Source organism: Phascolarctos cinereus, unplaced genomic scaffold (assembly GCF_003287225.1).
Source record: "Phascolarctos cinereus isolate Bilbo 61053 unplaced genomic scaffold, phaCin_HiC Scaffold_2;HRSCAF=192, whole genome shotgun sequence".
NCBI lineage: Eukaryota > Metazoa > Chordata > Mammalia > Diprotodontia > Phascolarctidae > Phascolarctos > Phascolarctos cinereus.
The window spans coordinates 334,790,418-334,811,675 of NW_027555625.1; the positions used below are offsets into that span (position 1 = coordinate 334,790,418).

A 21,258-nucleotide genomic window follows, 5' to 3' on the forward strand; every position below is an offset into this window, starting at 1 on the left:
ATAATTTCTCTCTAATTGGACTAATAATTTTTCATTGTACATTCTGTGAACAGAAAAATAGACGTGATTGATACCAAATTTGCAGAAAACAATAAAGAACCAAGGTTTCAAGCAAGATGTGGCTGTGGGCAAAAGTGAGCTTAAGTGAAATTCACAGGACTTTTGTTTCAGGCCTAGAGTTCCCTGTAATCCCCTTCCTCTTAAGTCCATCAAACTGATCCACCCCAAATTAAGTGGGGAAAGTGCTAACTGCAACAAAGATTGTTTTGACTTGAGGTACTCTTCCCATCCCCCTTCACTTTTGTGTAAGGTTAACTTGTTCAAGCTATTTAAAAATAAATTTAAAAAAACCAAACAAACACAAAACCCAACACATTAGACTGGTTTTCTGAAGTTAAAATTTCTACCCCTTTAGTAACATTTCACTCAGTTTATGTAACATTTTTGTTGGTAATTTCATTTCTTGCACTAAATACGAACCTACAATAAGATGTAATCCACCGTAAAACTGAAAGGCAATTCATTTAACATCTTTTTTTTTCATGACTTTTTTTCATGGCTTTTGAATTGCTTTTTGTAAACCATGATCAATGTACATTCTATACAGCCTTGTCCTTGCTTCTATTAGCCAGAGGTGTATGGTGCTCACCAAATAAATGTGCTTAGCTTGTATCTTCTGTGTTGTTTGATTGTCCTTACCTTTACACATAGCATTTAGAACCCATTGAAAGACAGTGAGCAAGAGAGAAGGGAGAAATAATTTTAAATAGGGGCTGCCATAATTTTCTTTTTAAATAATCTAAATTCTGGGAGAAAATGGATAGTATATACTCTGTAAACACTTCCCCATTAAATATTGGCTTAGTCTCTAGAAAGTTAATTTTCCCCCACCTTCCTTTTTTTTTTTTTTAAGTTAATACTATAGGTTCAAATCTGGTCTTAATTTGATTTTTTTTTCCAACTGGAGGCTAATGGTTTACTTTGTTCCAAAGCAATTAATTATTTCACTATTTCTTATCCTATACTGTCCTAGCTTCCTGGTGTTAAAAAAATTTTTTTGAGAGCACATTGGAAATGAGTGACTTCTTTCTATAACTCTTCATTTTAGGAGAGTCTTCTGGATTATTTCAGCTTGTTCCTTAACTTTTTGAACTCCATATGGTCTAATGCACTTCATCTACTAAAGCTACTTTCCACAGCTAAACAGGAGCTTTCTTGTGTTTTCAATTTTTATTTCTGCTTACCAGCAATATGTGTGTGTATACATACGTACATACATACACACACACATATATATATATATATACATATGTTTTGACACTTAACCAAAAAAAAATTTAATCCTTTTTTCTATAAAGTTTTGGCTTATCATATGAAAGGAGCAGCATTAACAAAAGCTTATTTGAGAAATTACAGTGTCAAGCAACTGAAGACTATTATTGGCACAATTCAAACTGTATAGGGAGAGAAGTCACTGGGGGCAATTTTAGATTAGGGAGACATATTGTGAATTGGGTTCAAAGTACACCCCTAGAAAGAGAATTCAGATCCATTTTTAAGTGAGAAGATAAACTAAATTCATGTTTTGGTGTATATTAATCACAGAAATAAGATAAATTCTATTTGATGCCTAAAACAGATAAAACACTGAAGCTCAATCAACACTCAAGAACAGGAATTGGTAAGAATAATATTTTTTATTGTATTATTAAATATTATGTCATCTTTTCAACAATTACAAATCTGTAGATACTACATGAATGACCATACATAATTTATATTTCTGTGGTTGCCTGTATGATGTATTTACACATGCAGTTAGAACGAATGCCATGCTACATTTCCTTAGGAGATGCTACTCAACACAAAATACGAGCAGCTCATCTGTTGTAGGAAAATACTTCTGGAGGAACGGATTGTGTACTGATCCACATCTCTAAGCTCAATATTAACAATAGATTAAAGTATGACTCCTGGATAATATTCCCTTATCTTCTTTAATAGTACACATAATTTTGAGCAAGGAAGTTAATTGGAAAAATACTTCTTTTTCCATATATAAGAAAAAAATTATTGATCCACCAAGATCCTGTGGCTAGATTATCAGGGCCACAATTTCAAAACAGAATGGCATTGAACAATGATACCATTTTAAAAGGGAAATGTTATAAAAAAAATAATTGGAAGGCAAGCATAAGTCAGAGTGCAGCACAGTGATTTTTCTCATTTTTTGACTTGTTATGGTATTACCCACATGGCTAGGAAATGAGACACTGTTTTGGGAAAGAAAACCTAATAAAAAAATTTTCAAGTGGAAACTAAAATACTAAAAGACCATTTATTGTAATTACTTTATTTTCATAACATAAATAATCTATACACACCCTGTGCATGAACAAATTTGTGTCTTTTGTTTGGACTTTACAAATGCTTAAATTTAAAATTGTACATTTAAAAAAATTGTACATATTTAGCTTGCTAAGAAAGTTACAATGGGGGCACAATAAAGAATTTTCTCCAATTACATCTTGGTTCATTGTTAACCATGGAGTTAAAAGTGACAATTTAGACATAATTATCAAGAAAATTAAAGGCTACAGTATATAAACTGCACCAAAAAAGAGGAAGCTTAGGGTGTAACTAAAAACCCCACAGCAATTTCGAAGCTAAAATACTGAATTACAAATAAAATATTGGTGTTTTCTAAAGTTAGTATACAGGAAGGAGCATGTGTGTGATGGTAGACATACATCTAGCTAAATTCTGGGGGAAAATATTGTCAGTGCTAATTCAACTGCTCAAGATTAATGTTTGTTGTTCAAAAAAGCTGCAGAGTTGCTTGTCTCCTCAGGATTTATTGGCAGAGCCAGAGGAGCGGCGAAGTTTCATAGACATTCTGCTCTTGCTGGTTCGTGGAGACATTGGAGAAGCTAAGTCGGTCCCATCCATCTGCGATGCTGTTGAAGTTTCGCTGGGTAGAGTCTCCGGGCAGGAGCCTGAGGGAGACAAATCTGTTAGTACCAATGTCCCAGCAATGTAACCCATAAAAAAGGACAACACTTATTCATTAGAAAGTCCAATTAAGTATTGTAAACTCACTGAAAGCCACCATGTCAGCAGGAAAAAACCCATCAAATTATGGGGAGAACCAACCAGAGTATCCTGAGTAGCAGCAATGGGAAGCAATTTCCTTGCAACTAAGAAGGGGGAGGGATCTAGAGACACCATCAGCATGCAGGATTCAAGATGCAGGTGAGTAGGACTAGTTCCTTTACAGTAAGCTTCAGAATGTAGGCAGTCACAGCTTAAATTTAATACTCTGAAATAGTCCTAAAAAGCTAGGTCAAACTAAAGTCATTAAAGGTATTAAGTAATTTCCTTTATGGAAAGAACCAAAGCAAATTCTTGCATAACAACGATTCTAAAATCAAAATTTGTCTAAATGGAAACTGCTTTAAAAAATGCCATAATTTAAGATAGATCAACAATAGTTTTTTTATTTGAGATTTCTAGTTCTTCCACAGAAAAAAAGGTAACCAGAGGAAACAGATCTGAAAATGAAAAAAAAAAAAAAGAAAAAGAGGGAAACAAGTGAAAAAAATTTAGCCATTGAGACTAAATCCCTTCTTAAGAAAGTTAGTTCTTCCCACTTAAAACGTTTCCATAGAGCATAGTTCATTTCTGAACAAAGCAAAAAACAAAAATCCACCAAAAAACTTACAGACAACAAAGAAAAAGTTGCAAGTATGATGCAGTAAGTCTAGTGTTATTGTAACCTACAGTTCCCAAGGCATTTATTTAGACTCTCCATTATCATTCTTAAAGGTAATAGTGCTCATGTACAATCAATCACAAGATCATAGAGGAAGCTGTAAGGACCTTAGAAATCATTTAGTTCAACCCCCTCACTTTACAGATGAGGAAACTGAGGCCCAGAAAGTTAAGCTCATGCATGTAAACAGCAGAGCCAGTACTTAAATCACATTCTCTGACTTCAAATGTAGCATTCTACTATGCCACACTGCCTAGTATGGAAATCTCTGACTACTGATATTTATTAAAATATCAAATTGTATAAATCCTTTGCAGCTAGTAAACTGGGTAATGAACACATATTCCTAATCAAGTATTATAATAAATGGCAGTCTCAGACTTTTGCTATTGCTTAAAACTTTCTAATTATAATTAATTTCTCAATTTATTTTTGCTTTTATTCATTTGCAAAACTGAAATTATAACTGGTAAAAAGGCAAAGTAAAAATTTTCATAGGGGTGTCAGTCCTATTGAGATGGTAGTAAACTTAAGTGCATTTAGTAAATCTCATCACAACTCAAAGTCTCTGGAGTACCTAGAAGACCAAGTATCATAAATGTACTGAATAACAAAAATACATTCCCTTAAGAAAAGTTTTTGGTCAAGCAAAATCCAGGTCTTCTCCCTTTCTCAATGGGGGTGCTTCAACATTCATTCTTTCATAACTAGGATTATACACACCCTAAAATACAAGGAAATGTGTCATTCCCCCCTTACTATCTAACCTGGGTGAACCATTAGAGCCCATGAACTCCTGGCTCCCTTCAGAAAAGCACTGCAGACAGAAGGCAGACAAAGGGTAAACGGGAGCCCGTGCTTGTCTGGTAGAGCACACCATTCCCAGCAACAATGAGAGGGCTTCCTTTGGCTTTTTTACCTTGAGATGGCCAATGCTTTCTAGTGGAGGTTTGGGGAGGAAGAGAACTATCACTGCATTTCTTTCTTTGTTGTTAATGAAGAAATGATGAAAGAAGTAGAGAGAAGTGAGGAAAACAGGAGGGAAGATAGATATAATAGATATGAGACACACTGCAGGGTTTGACAGGTGTTAACTGAAGAACAGAGAAGACAGTAATCAGGTTTTGGTTAGATAACATAATTGAGAGCATGGTTAGGGTGATGAATGGTTTCACAGTCAAAGAGCCGTTTTATAAATCCAATATGTTGTACTTACCAACTAACAGTTACACAGGAAGACAGAAAAGAAGAAGAAAAAAGAAGTCTATTAAACAGTCCAAATCCACTGGCCTTCTAATGCGTCTCCTGAACTCATGGAATGTTATCTTAACCACTTTACTCTCAATCAATGTAAAACTCAATGAAAATAAACAAAAATCTCCCCTAATAGGAACCCCACCAAATCCACTGAGGACTGAATAAGTGGTATTTGGTTGTAATTACTTTTAGCATATGACACTTGAATTTATAGACCTCATAGCAACTTCTGGTCTGATGATGTGCATTAAATTCAAACTTAAATAATTTGCAATGCATATTTCCTAATTTTCAAATGCACAGGAAAGAGAAATGTATAAAATGACTTTAATATTCTATTCTAAACAAGACCTAACTTTTGCAGTATGAGATGTTAATTTGAATGTTAATGTTAATTTTATACTTGTGTATTTGCTAGAATACAAGCTACAAAGTTGGTGAACTACATTAAAAAATAAATATTGATGTCATATCATTGGACATATGCTGTCTCTACAGAAAGCTAATGAAATGAATCATGCCCTAGCCCTTCCCCCCCACCAAAAAAAAAAATCCATGTGGTTTCCTGTTACCAGTTAACACCATCATTACATTGCCATAATCAATATGGCTGTAATGATTTGCAGGCATTGTGAGAATAAGTTAACTCTCTGGCTCATTTTTTAAAAATCATGACGTGGTTTATTTTGTTGGTCTCTGCATGTGTAGAACTTCAGAGGTTCTGGTGTGACCCACTGAAGACATTTAATTTACAAATTCAGAAGACAGATTCTAGCTAATTAGATTTAAGATTCCTAAATGCAAAGAGGTGAAAAATAAGTGAACCCTGGAGTTGAACAAATAAGAGAAGGAACAGAACTTTGAAAAAAAAAAGTTTTCCCCAGATGGAAAAAGCAGACTAATTCACCAGGTATAAAAATTTCCTATTTCTAGTACCCAGAACAGTGACTTACACAATAGTAGGTACTCAATAAAAGTCTGCTGAATTGAATTGAAATGAAACACTGAGCCCCAAGTTGTGACCTGGGGCTTCTTACCACTTGTTGATTCAGTCAACAAACATATGTTAAGTGCCTATTACCCAAACCTCCTGGGGGTACGGACACAACCAAACAGATGCTAATTTTAAGGTTACTCCATTTAGTTTGGGGAGGGGAACAAGATGTACAGAGATAAATATATACAAAATAAAATACAAATCTATTTCCAGTGGGAAGCCACCAACAACTAGGAGAGATAAGGATAGACTTTGTGTAAGAGATGGTGCTTGAGCTGAGCCTTAATGGAAGCATTCAGGCATGGAGGCCTGGGCTGTGTAGATGGGAGACTGCAGTTCTTGTACCACAAACAACAAGCAGGCCAGTTTGGCTGGAATGTATGTGATGTAGACTAACACGCTATAAGTCTGGAAAGGCAAGGTGAAGGTGGATTGTGAAGGGCTTTGGATGACAAGAACAACAATTTAATTCTAGAAACTTTTTGAACAGGGGAGTGACATGGTAAGATCTGTGCTTTTGGAATGTAATTTTGGAAAATATTTGGAGGATGAATTAGAGAGGAGGAGAAGCATGAGTCAAGGAGGCCAATTATTATTGCAGCTAGGTTGGCACAGCAGATAATGTTGGATTTGGAGTCAGGAAGATTAGAGTTGAAATCTTGATCAGGCATTTACATTACTAGTTGTGAGACTAGGACAAGTGACTAGCAAAATCACTGGCAAAAACTGGCAGTTGCCTAGTCTGTAAAATGAAGATAAATCTGATAGTACCTATCTCACAGGCTTGTTGTGAGGATCAAATGAGATAAAATACAGGGCTTTTTTTTTTAAACAAATGTTAAAGTGCTATTTAAGTGCTGCTATTATTATTTCTAATCCAGGTGTTAAGGGCCTGAACTTAAATGTGGAAATGTGATTGGTGAAAAGGGATTATGAGAGATGTCTGGAGGTAGAATTGATGAGATTTAGTGTTAGACCGAAGAGTTAAGAATGACTCCAAGTTTGTGAACCAAGGTTACTAGAAGGCTGGTGGTGCTCTCAACAAAAACTGAGAAGAGGAAAGGATTTGGTTGAGAAAAGATAATGAATTTTGGACTTGTCTTTGAGATGTTTATGGGTCACTCAATTGCAAATGTCCAATAGGCATTCCATGATGGGAGCTTGAGTGGAGAAGAGAGATGATGGCTAGATGTAGATATATGGAAGTCATCTACAAAGATATGACTGCTGAACTGATATGAGTTGAGATCTCCAGCAGGGCATATGGAGGAATTCAGAGAAGATGACCCATGATAGAGCCTTGGGGCACATCAAGTTATGGGGTAGGACATAGATAAAGATCCTACCAAAGAGACTAAGAAGTGGCCATATAATTAGGAAAACCAAGAGAGCAGTATCATGAAAACTCAGAGGGAAAAGGGTATCTTGCAGAAGGGGCTGCTCATCCTTGTCCAATACTGCTAATAAGCTAAGAAGTGTTTTAAAGACAGAAAAGGTAATTGCCATTTGGCAAGGAAGAAATCATTTTTACCTCTGGAGAGAGAAGTCTTAGCTGAGTGATAAAGTTGGAAGCCAGACTGCAAGGGGTTGAGAGGTGAGTGAGAATAGAGAAATGGCAGTTCTGGGACTTGCAGAAATGGAAGCAAATGATCATTAACAAAGAAACTTCAATTAGCCACTATAGAATAACCACAATGTTCAGTCAGTGAGTCAACAAACATTTATTAAGCTAGTCAGTAAACAAAGCATTTTATTAAGTGGATATTATGTGTTGACATTGTGCTAAGGGCTAGGGATACAAAAAAATAGTAAAAACACAAAGCTCATAGCATTAAAAGTAGAATACATTTGGCTGTAGTGTAAAATTGTAGAAACACATGTTTACAGAATGAACAGGACACATCTTCCTATTGGAATTTCCATATACTATGTTTTTTAAAAAATGACTTTCTTTTAGTGAGCTCAAATCAATTTAGAAGTCTCAAATCATCTTCTGAATTGAGCAGTGGTAGGTTTTTATGTATTAGATATTACAGAGTAGGAAACTGAGTCAGAAAAGTTATCCAAGGTTAAAGCTATACTACTTACAATGGACTGACAGTTTGGATGGCCCAGTCAAAAATTATGGTTCAGCAGCAATGAACCTGTGATTATTCTACTGAACCATCATGAAATTGTATTTGATTATGGAGGAAGATCATATTTTGAGAGAGAATGGCAAATCTGAGGTTATAGCTGAGGTCGAATATAGGGCTTTTCACTATTACTTTGTATGGATTAACAATAATTTTAATAAAGTGTAAATTGTAATACAGTTGTAACTTGCACAGCATTTTATAATGTTCTTTTTACAGGAACTTGAAAATCTTTAAGGCTACAAAGATGGCCCAGTATTAACTCCAAATAAGAGCTTTATATTTTAAAAATACTTCATCTAATCAACAGAGATCAATTTCTTAGTTTATAAAGTACTAACATGTAATTTGTAAAGAACACTATGAATGTGATATATATTGCATGATGGCGGTGAGCAATAAGCTAGCCACATTCATATTAACTCAGTGAGGGGAAAAAAATGAAGCTCAGAAAGTATACTGGGTTGAAGTAAATGTTAGCAATCTTGGTGCCTCAAATGTTAATTTAAATTATGGAAGTAAATTAATCCAGTACCCTAAACAACATTTAGGTAAAAACTGTAATAATTACTTTTGTAAAAAATGCCTCTAGAATATTTTATAAAACCCCACTTAGTTGAGCAATTTTTTTGTTGATGTTTCTAAATTTCTTTAACATGGCTAATGGATTAGAATATTCTGTTTTGAAAATCTTTCCTTCCTTTATATATTTTCCTTAAAACGGCTGCTTCTGTGTAAATGGTCCCATTACTTCAGGTGAGAACAGCAAACCACTGGTGTTTCTAAAACTGGAACTGAAATTTTGTGTTGTTCACTTGGGATCCATTTGGAAATCAAAGCAGTTAAGAAAAATTTTCTTCTACAGTTGAGTCAGTATCTGGAGTTGATGGAAAATGAAATTTCAATAGTTATTGGAAAATGAAATTTCAATAGTTATCTATGGTTTGAAAGAGTTAGCTATTTGACAAAATAAAGTCCATTCTCTTACTTTGGGATTGTATATATTGTATCAATTAATCAATTTGATGACATTACTTTTGTATATTTACGTAAATTTGAGGAAAATTTTAACAAAGATATATTGTAGTATCCTTTTTATTATTTATATCAACCAGGAATTTAAAAGTTGGTTTTCAAAAAATCATTCACTTTATCTATTTGCTTAGAACATCATAAATCAAGTATTAAGGTGAATGCATGCTGTGAAATTTCTTAGTGTGAATATGAATATGTAGGCTATGAGATAAGTAGGATGCCATGCTTCAGAAGAAGTCAGCCTACGAGGGATGGGAGATGCTCAAGAATAAAAATTTGGAAACACAAATGAAACATTTTTAATAAAAAAAATGTGATTTGTTTGAAGAGTCCAATGTAGATGCACAGGGAGGAAATTCACCAACCTAGATTTTAAACAGAAATACATAAAAGATAGAAGGCCAGGTAACAGAAGATCTCTCTACCTGTCTGTCTCTTTCAGAATGATTTAGGGCTGGGGACAACAAAAAAAAAGGTGATTTTTAAAAAATACAACATTGGGAGGAGAAAGACAATGGAGTTGGGGGGAATGGGATGATAACTGACAACAGAAAAAAAGGGAAAGCTAACTCATTTTTTTTTGTCTGCAAAGAAGAATGATCTTCACATGTGAAATGATAGCACAAAAATGGCTCACAGGGAGTTGATAACCCAAGATAAATATGTAGATAGTAAGAGAGTATCTACCTGTCCTTGATGAATGCAAGACCCCCAGCTGAGAGACTAAAACCTCTAGTCCTGAAAGAACTGGCAGACATGATTTTGGAGCCTCTATCCATGACACTTCAAAGATCACAGAAAACAGAAAAGGTACCACAAGATTGCAAAAGGACAAATGTTTCAATTTTGGGAAGAGAACAGTCTGCAAAGAAGTGGCCTGTGTACGATTTTGATTCTTTGGAAAAATCTAGATGAGATCATTAAAGATAGATACCCAAAATCCAGAAAAGGAAGGGGTGCTTGCAAAGGGCCAGCATGATTCCATCTAGAATAGACTATAACAGAATACCCTAATTTCCTTTTCTGACAAGATTACTAAAGTAGTTGTTGAGGGTAATGCAGTAAATATAGTTTGTGTAGATTTTAGTAACACTTTTGACAAAATATCTCATACTCTTCAGGTAAAGAAGATGGAGAGATGTTAATACTAACAGAGCTAGAACTGGTTTGATGTTTGGACTCAAAGGGTAGTTGTTAATGAGTCAATGTCCACATGGCAGGAGTTCCACAGTAGAGTACTCATACGATCTGTTCTTGCCTCTTTGCCATCTTTTATCAATGACTTGAATAAAGGCAGCATATACTATGTAGCATATAAATAATATCTATATAGTATGCTGAACAAATTTGAAGATGACACAAAGCTAGAAGGAATAAGATAGACAAGAGAGTAGATGACAGTATAAGAGTACTGTGAGCAATTTAATGAGATAAAATTCAACAGGGATCAGTGTAAATTCTTGCACTCAAGTGCAACGAAAATAATCAACACCACAAATAGAAGATAGGAGAGGCAAGGACAAAATCAGTTGTTCTGAAAAGGATCTGCATTTTTAAAACTGTACTTCAAGTTCAATGTGAGTTAGCAATATAATGTGCAACCAAAAAAAATCTAATGTGATGTTGGGGTGTACTGAGGTGCATAGTTTTCTAGGATGAGGGAGGTAGTCCCACAGTACTTTGCTCTCTGCAGAACTCATATCGAGTATTATGTTAGTTCTTGCCACCACTGTTTAAGAAGGACATTGGTAAAAAATTTTTTTTTGGTAGGCAATTGGGGTTAAGTGACTTGCCCAGGGTCAAAACAGCTACTAAGTGTCAAGTGTTTGGTCTGAGGCCAGATTTGAACTCAGGTCCCCCTAACTTCAGGGCCAGTGCTCTATCCACTGCATCACCTAGCTGCCCTGACATTGGTAAATTGGAGAAATTCCTTGATATTGAAGGGCTCTGAGTCCATGACATATGAGGATCAGACTGGAGAAAAGAAGACTCAGTGGAGGATACGATATCTGTGTATGTGAAGTACGTGAAGGGACATCATCGGGAAGAGGGATTAGCTTTGTTCTCTCTTGTTTCAGGGGGCAGAACCAGGAGTTGCAAAGAAGCAAATTTAGGCTTGATGTCAGGAAAAACTTCCTAACAATCCCAAAGGTTGGATATATTATAGTAGGGATTCCTGTATATAGATGCTTTTGAGGTCCCTCTAAAATCTCAAGTTCTGTGTTTCTAGGGATTTTTTTTTCTATATTCATAGCTTCTCAACCTAAATCTGGAATTCTTAACCTAGCATCTACAGGGGTTTGGGTGTTTTTCAGATGGTCTGAAGACTAGAATGGGTAAAAACTACATCTTCATTTTAACATATTTGGTTTCATTTATAGCCCTATGAGACTTCAGGCTTCACCAGACTGCTGAAAAGACCATAACACAAAAAAGGTTAAAAACTCTTGACCTAACTTGATCTGAAGGGAAGTAAGTAAATAAACTTTCAAGTTACAAAATTAATTGTAGTATTACTCATTCAGTGTTCTTAAATGACAACAACCTGAAGTTTCAGGGTTTTCCAAAGACGGTACTAAAAAACACAATAAAAAGTTTAGTGTCTTTAGCACTCAAACCTACCAACATGTGATCAAAATATTTGCTTAAGCAAAGTGCAAATCATATTGCCACAAGTTATCATATTTTTTAAAATATAGAAAAGTTTCAAAGTTGAAAAACTTGGATAGGATAATTTATCTCATTCCACTATTACAGAAAAGAATAAGTTTAATTATAAAATTAATAAAACATTTTATCTAGAATAATCTGAACTATACGGCACATCAAATTTTATTGAAATAGACAAGTATTTATATAGAAATTGGTATATAAATTAGCTGTTTTGACATAAAATTGTGTATTCTTTAAATAGAAATACCAAAGGTTTTGAGAATTTCCATTTATGTGTCAGATGACTAAGGTAAAGGTAAAAGGAATATTTTTCCCATAATATTTAAAAAAAATAAAAGAGAAGAAATCTAATAATGCTTTAACCTAGCTATTGGAAGACCAACAGAGCATGACATCACACTAGCTCCTCAATGACTTTAGGTGTAAAAATAATTACTCTTAAATATCAATCTATTAATTAGACAGAACCCATTTTGAGAAATTAGGCTAATGTTTAAAATGACTATTTTTAAATGTTTAAAATCAGCAAAAAGCACATGTTATCACCAATTAAAAAAAGAATTTGGCTAAATTATAGAGATGATCAGAAATTATACATCACAATGAATTCAATTTTTTGCAAGGATTTATTGTAACATGTTAAGTATTTTATTATGAATGAATATGGTATCTTAAAAGTATTTATAAATTCTAATTATGTATACACTCAACAAATTTTAGGTTAAAACAAAACAAAAACTCCAAATCATAATACTTCTGCTAATTCACTGCTTTTGAAATCTGCAGGCTGGTGGGCAACCATTATTTTAGCTTAATTTTTATTATGTATATCCTCTCTTGCACCATCCCTTATGGCTTCAGTAGGAGGTTGGTTAAGTGCTATGGTAGAACAATTCTAAAGGGGTGAGATCTAAAGAAAAAAATCCAAGAGATCACAGCTTTGTCATTATCTTTTTTTTGGGGGGGTGGGATATGAAGGAGTAATTCATTTTATTTTTATTTCATTATGTTAAACTGAGAATTGCTTTAACCAAATGTTTAATCTTCTAGGATAATGTTATTGACTTAAAACATACAATGTTTTATGTGAAAATATTTTTGGCAATGTCAGTATTTATATGAAAAATACCTTCTCACTTATGAAGAAAAATTTTTTATGCTTCATTAAACAGAATAGTTCTATTTGCCAAGTGTCTTCTAAAATGAATTACTTCTAATGTTGTCTATTTTGTATGCTAATGAATCATTAAAAAATTCAGTCTCATTTTATTTTGGTAAAATTGTGGGTTAACTATCTGACATGCCAAAAGTCATCATCTATTTTAAATAAGATGGTTTAATATTTCTTCAAAAATTCTTTTCGGTTACTAAGCAATGAAGTAGTCAGGAATAGTATTCATGGATTCATTTATTAATTTATTTTTATAATTTTCTTCCATTTACCTTTCCTCTGCCACCCAAACAGAATAATTTCAAGTGGTATCATCAATGTGCTCAAAACTCATATCGATATTTTTATCTCTCCTTAGATAGATGATACTTCACTTTCACATTATTCTCATTTTCCTTAGATTTTGCCCACAAATTAAAAATGCTTAAAATTTTCCCCTCAGATTTCTTTTTAATGACCATTTTGATATAAGCCTAACTATGTTTGCTAAATCCTAATCCAATATTTCTATAAATACTTTAGCAAACTATATTACTTCCCTCCTTAGATTAAAGTAAATTATCTGAACTTATTTGACACTTAGAAAACAAAGTTTATCAGTGAGGAATTTCACTCTTTTTTTATGTATTCTTCTTTTTTACTGCTCCTCTGGGATGTCATTAATGACGCAAAGACGTGTACACCAATGCCATCTATTCAGACTACTTGTTCATGCTGAGGAACAAAAAGGTCAACATGATAATTTCACTAATGAATTCAATAATTTTAACCAAAGGTTTTATCATTAGTTATCTTTATCCCAGAACCAATGTTAGTGTTTCATGCAAACCCGGGGTTAGTAAAAAAAACTAACTTTGGAGAAAATTTAGTAAAAACTTCTGAAATGTTTAGCGTGGACCAGGGAAGCATTAAGTTTGTAAACGCCTGAGTTATAAAAGCTTAGTGCTTTAGTTAAAAAAACAAGAGTAAAAGAATAGAGGATGAGTTTTGTACACTGTCTTACCTTCAGACAAACAGAACTGATATTTAATGATCTAAAGAGGGAAAATAAAATAAATGAAACAATCATAAGGAGTGCAAAGTATTATCAGAACAGGATGTGGCCTGTTATTGATGAGTTATTTGTTTTCATATTGATTTCTTCAAAAAATAGTTAACTGTGGAAAATGCAGTACCCTCTTACACTTTAATATTTACAAACAAACCCCAAACTGAATATTTCTAAGTTGAGGCTAGTTTTATTTTTTTGGCTTTATGAATTGAAAAAATATACAGAATAATAACAGAATTTTTTTTGGACTGCCAAATTTGACCCTCTATAAATTATATTTTATTTAAAGAAATCTTAATAATTATTTCATAAAATACACTCTCTATTAGCTCAACAGAAGCATGATGCTTGGACTTTTATAAAAAACTGGTGAGCGATTTAAAGCAGTTGCATTATGAAATAATTTTAGAAACTTGGAGCTATCGCATAACTTTTCTGCTATATTAGTGGAATATAAAATGAATACCAGTGTTTCTAGTTTAACTTTCTCCTAGCCATTTATCTTTAGTTTCAACATATTCAAAATCATAAGTCAAATCTAAAGGCCAAAATTGTGATACATGTTATTGATGGTATTTCGGTGACAGTCATTTATTTTAGGCAAAATAAAGTTTTCAATTATCTTCAGGGTTTTAGAAAAAGGGTACTGCATTTCAAATTCCAATGAATTCTAAGAGAGGACCCATATTTTCTAGTGTTCTTACCTGTATCAGATGTTGAATGATGATAGGGAGCTGGAGAGAAAACTTGTGCAGCAAAATCCTCAAATGTGGTTGGCTCTAGGTGGTGCTGGACAATTGACTGCAGGTACCGTGCTCTCTCTTCATAGCTATTTTCCTCTAGTTAAGGATGAATGTAAGTGCAGTTCATTTAAATAGAAAATGCCCATGAAGACTACTGTTGATGTTAACGTATTTCTTTCAAGCAATAAATACAATATTCACGGCCAAGCCTATTCTATAATTTTCAGAACATTCACACATCAAAATTATGGCTTTTTTGGAGAGATTAAAGGCATAGTTCTTAATCTAAGGCTACTCTTCGGCACACTAACATAAATGGAAAGGTACATATTATTAAATAATTACAACGATATCAGATATTCAAAAGCATTAAAGATGGTATATTTGAAAAAGCATTCAAATGATTTCAGGTCAAACTGGACTTACTCCCATTTTTAAATTAGCCTGAAATAGTTAAATTTAGTTTGAAAAGTAGCACATTAAGTTTCATAATACTGCTTAAAATAGCATATCCAAAAGTTTAACGTTTGCTTGTAAAGACTTATTGTGAAAAAATTTTTGCATACTTAAAAAATGTGTTTTTCTGCCTCAATAACTTTTTATATTTTAAATGAAACTACTAATAACTGCAATCAGTTACGATAAATACACAACTAAATCTTTATGTCAAGAAAAAATGGTCAATTACAACACTGACACAATCAGGAATATTTGCAAAGGATACAGGATCCCTAAACAATGGCTAACAAAATATCTGCAGGGCACTAAAACTGACAGAAAAATACCATACCTCCCTTTCACCACATTCTCTGTCCTGATATTATTGACAAGAGACCAGTATCTTGAAGTGTTGCTTCTGAACAATCCACTCCAGGCTTCCTATTTCAGCAGGCCTGATTGTGCTGTTAGCACAGAAAGGGCAAGAAAGGGAGAGAATATTTCTGTTGTTCACGAAAGCAACTATGGAAATGGCTGTCAAAATGTAGAACAGCAGGCAGCACCATACAATTATCAGTAAAAACTAGCACGCTGATTTCATGTCGTATAGTTCGTGAACTGAGAAATCAGTTAACCTTTCTCCTACAACTCTTAAAAGTTGTCTTGCTGTACTACATGTACAAAGGCAGGCCTTACATAAGACATTTAAATAAGCAAAAAGGATAATAAAAATGTTCCTACTGGTTTGTCACAGTGAATTTTTCCCAACAAAAATTAAAGCATTTTAATACTTTCTTTCCTTGCTGAATACCAATTTAGATATTTTAAATTTTGGTGACCATGCTAACTTCTAGTAATGACCAAGAGTAAAAATTTTAATCTTGAAATTGAACTAGGAACTCAATGGAAAACAGTGTTAGCTATTTATGGAGGCTAATAATTAAAAAAAAAAAGGCAAAGGGTAAATACAAAAAGACTACATATTAATCTTGCATCTGACCTTAAGAAGTTCTGACTTTTACCCTTCAAATGAGAAGAAAGTAAACTGAAGCCGGTAAAATATATCATGTTATTTCACATCACAAATATTAATTAGAATTTCTACTATTTTGAATTCTGACTACTAGGATCCTATTTTTGCAATGGTTGTAAGTAGTAGTAGTAGTAGTAGTAGTAGTACTAGTACTAGTAGTACTAGTAGTAGTAGTAATAGGACAAGGTACAGTATAAAATGCTTAACAAGGATTTTATGACTGGATGATATAATTAAATCTTAAAATAGGAAAATAATATAACAGTTTAAAAAGTATGTGGTTAATAAACTGAAGATGATGAAACTGATGGTTCAATCTAAATAATACTACATATCTCACAACTTGTTGGAAAGTACTTTTTTCACTGGGGGAGATTCACAGCTGTTGAATTTTCTGCAGTTAATAGAGTCCTTTGATTCACAGCAGTGCCCCTTGTACAAAAAATACTGGCCTTTGTGTATTACCAGAAACTAATTTTCTATTTGGCTGAAAAGGGAAAAATGGGGTTATTGCTTCTCCCTCCTACAGAGCTTTTCATTATGCCTGATGCACTCAACTTCTAAGCTCTTCTGAGAAAAAAAAATAACTGAAGAGGCAAGAGGTAGAAAAATGAGCTTGTTAGCACATTAGAAGTGAAGTATCTTGGTGGGCCCTAGAAATTCCCAGTGGTGTGTTAACTTATCACTCTATGCATGCTGGCACTGATAGTCTCCCAATTGATCACTCTCTTTTCACACCAAAGGTGCTGCCAGGAAGCAAAGGCTGAAGGCTCACAGGAGAACAGTCTGCTATCAAAACAAGCTGTTTTTAAAAGTCTGCTTGAATGGGTAAAATGCTTCATGAAAAGTAGGGTGGAGACACCTACCTGCTTTTAAAATGCTCTACTTTCAGAAGGCTATAAATGAAACCTTTTAGTTTATCTTATTATATTTAAAGCGTATACACAAATTAGGCAGAACTAAAGCAAGCCTCAATACATCCGAAGCAAGCATACCCCCAAATGAAAAACCTATCGAAATAAGAAAAGGAATAATCAAGTATGGCAGATGGAAGGCAATACACATTTTTGTGACACAAAGGGAGAAGATCTGTGGAAAGCTTAAAGAAATGCCAAAGCTAGACTTAAAACATGGAAAACATTTTTGTTTTATACAAAATAACAGACAAATTCTTCCTCGTTGAAGCAAACTGTACTTCAACATCACAAAAAAGTTCAGTTACAGCATGAATGCTGCCAAGTCTTAACTACTTGAAAACAAAATAAATCATGCAGCACTCATCATGTATAGGTCACTTTTTGAAAGATAATTTTAAAACGAATTGTCAGTTTGAGAGGCAGTGTGATGTGGAGAACAAGGGAACCAGCCTCAAAGCCAAGAAGACATGAGCTAAAGTACATGCTGACTACACAACCCTGGACAAGAGACTTAACTTTTCAGTGCTCCAAGTAACTCTAAGACTACAAGTTATGGAGAAGATGCAGACCTGCATTGGTACATTTGAGTTTCCTATTTGGGAGTTCTCTATTATAAGTGACATCATGGGTCCAGTCCCTATCCTCATCCTAATAACAACAATAATAAATATTATTCTTAGAGCTAGCATTTACATAGATTTTATTCCTAATTGTCAACTGAAATGTTTGTTGAATTGAACCCAAAGTCATGGAAACTTTTTAATTAGCAAATACTGCAAATAGAAATAAAACCCTTGAACAGTAAATATCCACTCTATTTATATTTTTCCCTTTTAAATAATGAATTAAAGAGATACAGCCTTAGACACTATAAACCATGCTCCAGAGCCCACAACCAAGTTGCTTTTTGTGTTGAGATGATGGTAAAAATCCCAGTGTTGTTAGCATCTATAATTGTAACCATAATTCAAAGCAGGTGATTCCTACATCACCTAGACACTTATTCCTTAGAAAGGCTGCTCTGGGAAGAGTTATTAGTACCTATAAAATGAATGGCACACACAAGCTCAATGGCTAACAACAACAGGGAAACTCAAGCTATACTGCTACTGTGAGTGGATATTGCCATTGACATGGAAAAGTAATGGCTAAGTTGATAAAAAGGTGAAAGGCAAACCAATCAACAGAAATTTAAGAAAATGTTCAAAGCTGCAACTTATGAACTTCTCTTCTGGGAAGGTCTGTTTTAAATCAAAAGCAATTCATGACAAAAGAAGATAATTTAAAAAAAACCACTGGGTAAAAAAGGTAAAGACTTTAGCTGGTAGGAATCTTTAATACTGAACTAGTCAATCAAAAGAAATAACAGGTGCTACAATCACAGCAATGCAATTATCCACTAATCCACCCCAGTTCTACTTTCAGAAAAAGCAGAAAAGCAGAAAACGGTACTCCTATTCTAAAAATAAGGGGAGCAAACATCTTCTACAATAACATAAAACCAATAGCAATTTTAACCTGATCTGGATTCTGCAAGTATCAATTTAGGATTAGAAACATTATTAATAAACAGTCTGATTTTGTGTTTTAATGTAATTATTTACAGCAATCATTATGTAAACAATGCCGCTCTGGTAGTAAAGAAACTGGTGTTTAGCTTAAGTCCTACTATGACTTTTTTGTACCACAGTTTACCTATAATACAGGTTGTATCTGTGCTAAAAATAGCATTTTTTTGACCTTTGGTTCAAGTATTTTCAAATAACAGATGTATACAAACAGGATGGTGATTTTCATCATAACAATAAATGTATTTGTTTCCATTTATAAGTACTGCTGATAGTTACATCTTTATGTAGGTGCAGAGTTACTTCGGACTCCCCTTGTATGTGAAGTGGCACTGTAAAACTCAAAGGTTAACCATAGCACATACTTATCTAAGTCATATATAATGGCCACTTGACTAACATATACTTTGTTAAATCCTAATAAAGACTCATACTAGGGTTGGTCTCATTTAACGAGATGGAATCCCTTTATTCTCTTCACCAATTATTTCCTAGATTAGTGCAATGTAGTACCTATGACCCATGGCAGCCTGAGGTCTGAAAAGTCATCTTTTATCTATATGGATTTAATCTAGTGAATTTTACGATCTGGCATAGCCAGTGGGTTGTGAAAACATTCAAAAGCACATGGGCTTTTAAATTAAATAAAATTTAATATTTTAAATCTGAAAACATGTGGTCAGATTTTATTTTGAGGATCATAGGTAGCATGTGGACAAAAAGAACTGACAGATATAATGCTTGTGAAATGAATATTAAGATTCTAAAGAGTAATTTTAAAAAATCCTGGTGCCAATGATTTCTTCCCCACAGGAATGTACTTCTACAATAATGCTGATGCTATTTTACATTTCCTTAGGTCAGTCTTACTGACTCTGAAGTACTTGCACATGTTCGGGCATCAACTGATTCTTACAACAATCCTGTGAAGCATATCAGGTAGTATTATTGCCATTTTATATATTAAGAAATAAACTCAGAGGACTTAGACAAATTTCCAATAAGTGAAGGATTAAACTCAAGTTTTTACCTCTAGGAGGCAACTAGGTGACTCAGTAGAAAGAGTGCTGGGGAAGATCTGAATTCAAATCTGGCATTATACACTAGCTGCCTGACCCCGGGGCAAATCAACCTCTGTTTGCTTATTCCACTGGAGAAGGCAATGGCAAACCATTCTAGCGTCCTTGCCAAGAAAACCTCATGGACAGTATGGTCCAGGAGGTAATAAAGAGTCAGACATGACTAAACAACAACTTCACCTCCTTGTTTAGTGTTCTTGTCATACCATACTGACTTTCTCGTGCTCAAATAGTTCTGTGATCACACTGATATATGGGTATTCCTACCAATGATGCAGATCACAACTTAACTGTGACTACTCATCCTATGTTACTTTTGTTTGGGCTCCCCTATAAATTCAACACAGGGAACCAGCACAATAACTTAAAAACAAAACAAAATAAAACAAACCTGGTTACAAGCAAAACATATGGTTTCACTTAATCCACCTGAAGGCAGAAAGGGCCTTAGAGGTGATTTAGCCTCATCTTACTTCATACAGAAACTGAAGTACAGTAGTAAGTATATTTGGTTATTTTGCTTCATGCCACAGTTTGTAGTTTGGGCATTCCAGGACTTACATACACTTTTGCTTTATGTACAAATTCTCAATAAAGTATCCTGAATAAACAGAAATTAAGATATATTATTAGGACACATTTCAAATAGGGGATAGGGACTGACCTCTGGTTTCACTGATTGAGGGAACTCCCAGAAGAGGAAACTCAACTCTACCAAAGCATGTTATGACCTTTTCTGCAACATATATCATCTTAAAAAGAGACTAGTTCATTGAGAAAGTAAGTAGCTTGACCTGTGTCACACAGCCTTTCACACTGGGCAGACCTGCCATAAGCTTAATTGTATGGCTGAATTTATAACAACATTTTGTATTGATCGAATAAAGTCAAATTATCTGTGCTTAACAGTTTGATATCTGATGACCTTTATTAGAATATAAATATTAAATTAATTTTTGGAACAGAGAATTGGAAGAGGAGCTTGCTCCATCCATTCTATGCATTAACCTGGTACAGCAGTAAGTTATCAATAACAATTTAGAGATATAATTATTTTTACTTTCTTGAATGTAGGTTTTAATGTTACATTTTCTTTCTGTCTTTTTTTTTTTTGGTAAGGCAATTGGGGTTAAGTGATTTGGTCAGGGTCACACAGCTAATAAGTGTCAGGTGTTTGGTCTGAGTCCGGATTTCAACTCAGGTCCTCCCGACTCCAGGGCCAGCGCTCTATCCACTGCGCCACCTTGCTGCTCCTAATGTTACATTTTCTTAACAAAAATGTAGGGTCCTTGAATTTTAAAAAAAGCAAAAATAATAGTTAACATTTACACATCACTTTAAGATTTGCTAAATACATAATTATCTCATTTGATGTGAACCTCTCAACAA

General features: G+C 34.0%; 1 protein-coding gene and 1 pseudogene across 9 annotated transcripts in view; one reads left to right on the forward strand and one right to left on the reverse strand.

Moving 5' to 3' along the window:
* Positions 1-1,678: 1,678 nt before the first annotated feature.
* Positions 1,679-21,258, reverse strand: part of RALGAPA1 (Ral GTPase activating protein catalytic subunit alpha 1) — a 318,940-nt gene continuing 299,360 nt past the window's right edge. For 6 of the 9 annotated variants that reach the window (XM_020991372.2, XM_078150316.1, XM_020991370.2 and 3 more), the window contains 2 exons: positions 14,796-14,920; positions 1,679-2,996 (listed from right to left, as the gene is read on the reverse strand). In XM_020991372.2, coding sequence (XP_020847031.1) covers positions 2,848-2,996; positions 14,796-14,920 — 274 coding nt within the window. In that variant the 3' untranslated portion in view covers positions 1,679-2,847. Of the gene's footprint in view, positions 2,997-7,731; positions 13,755-14,043; positions 14,075-14,795; positions 14,921-21,258 lie in introns of those variants that run through there. The other 3 variants (XM_078150319.1, XM_020991365.2, XM_020991368.2) reach the window with 2 other exon arrangements.
* On the forward strand, positions 20,730-20,891 carry LOC144456094 (U2 spliceosomal RNA; annotated as a pseudogene).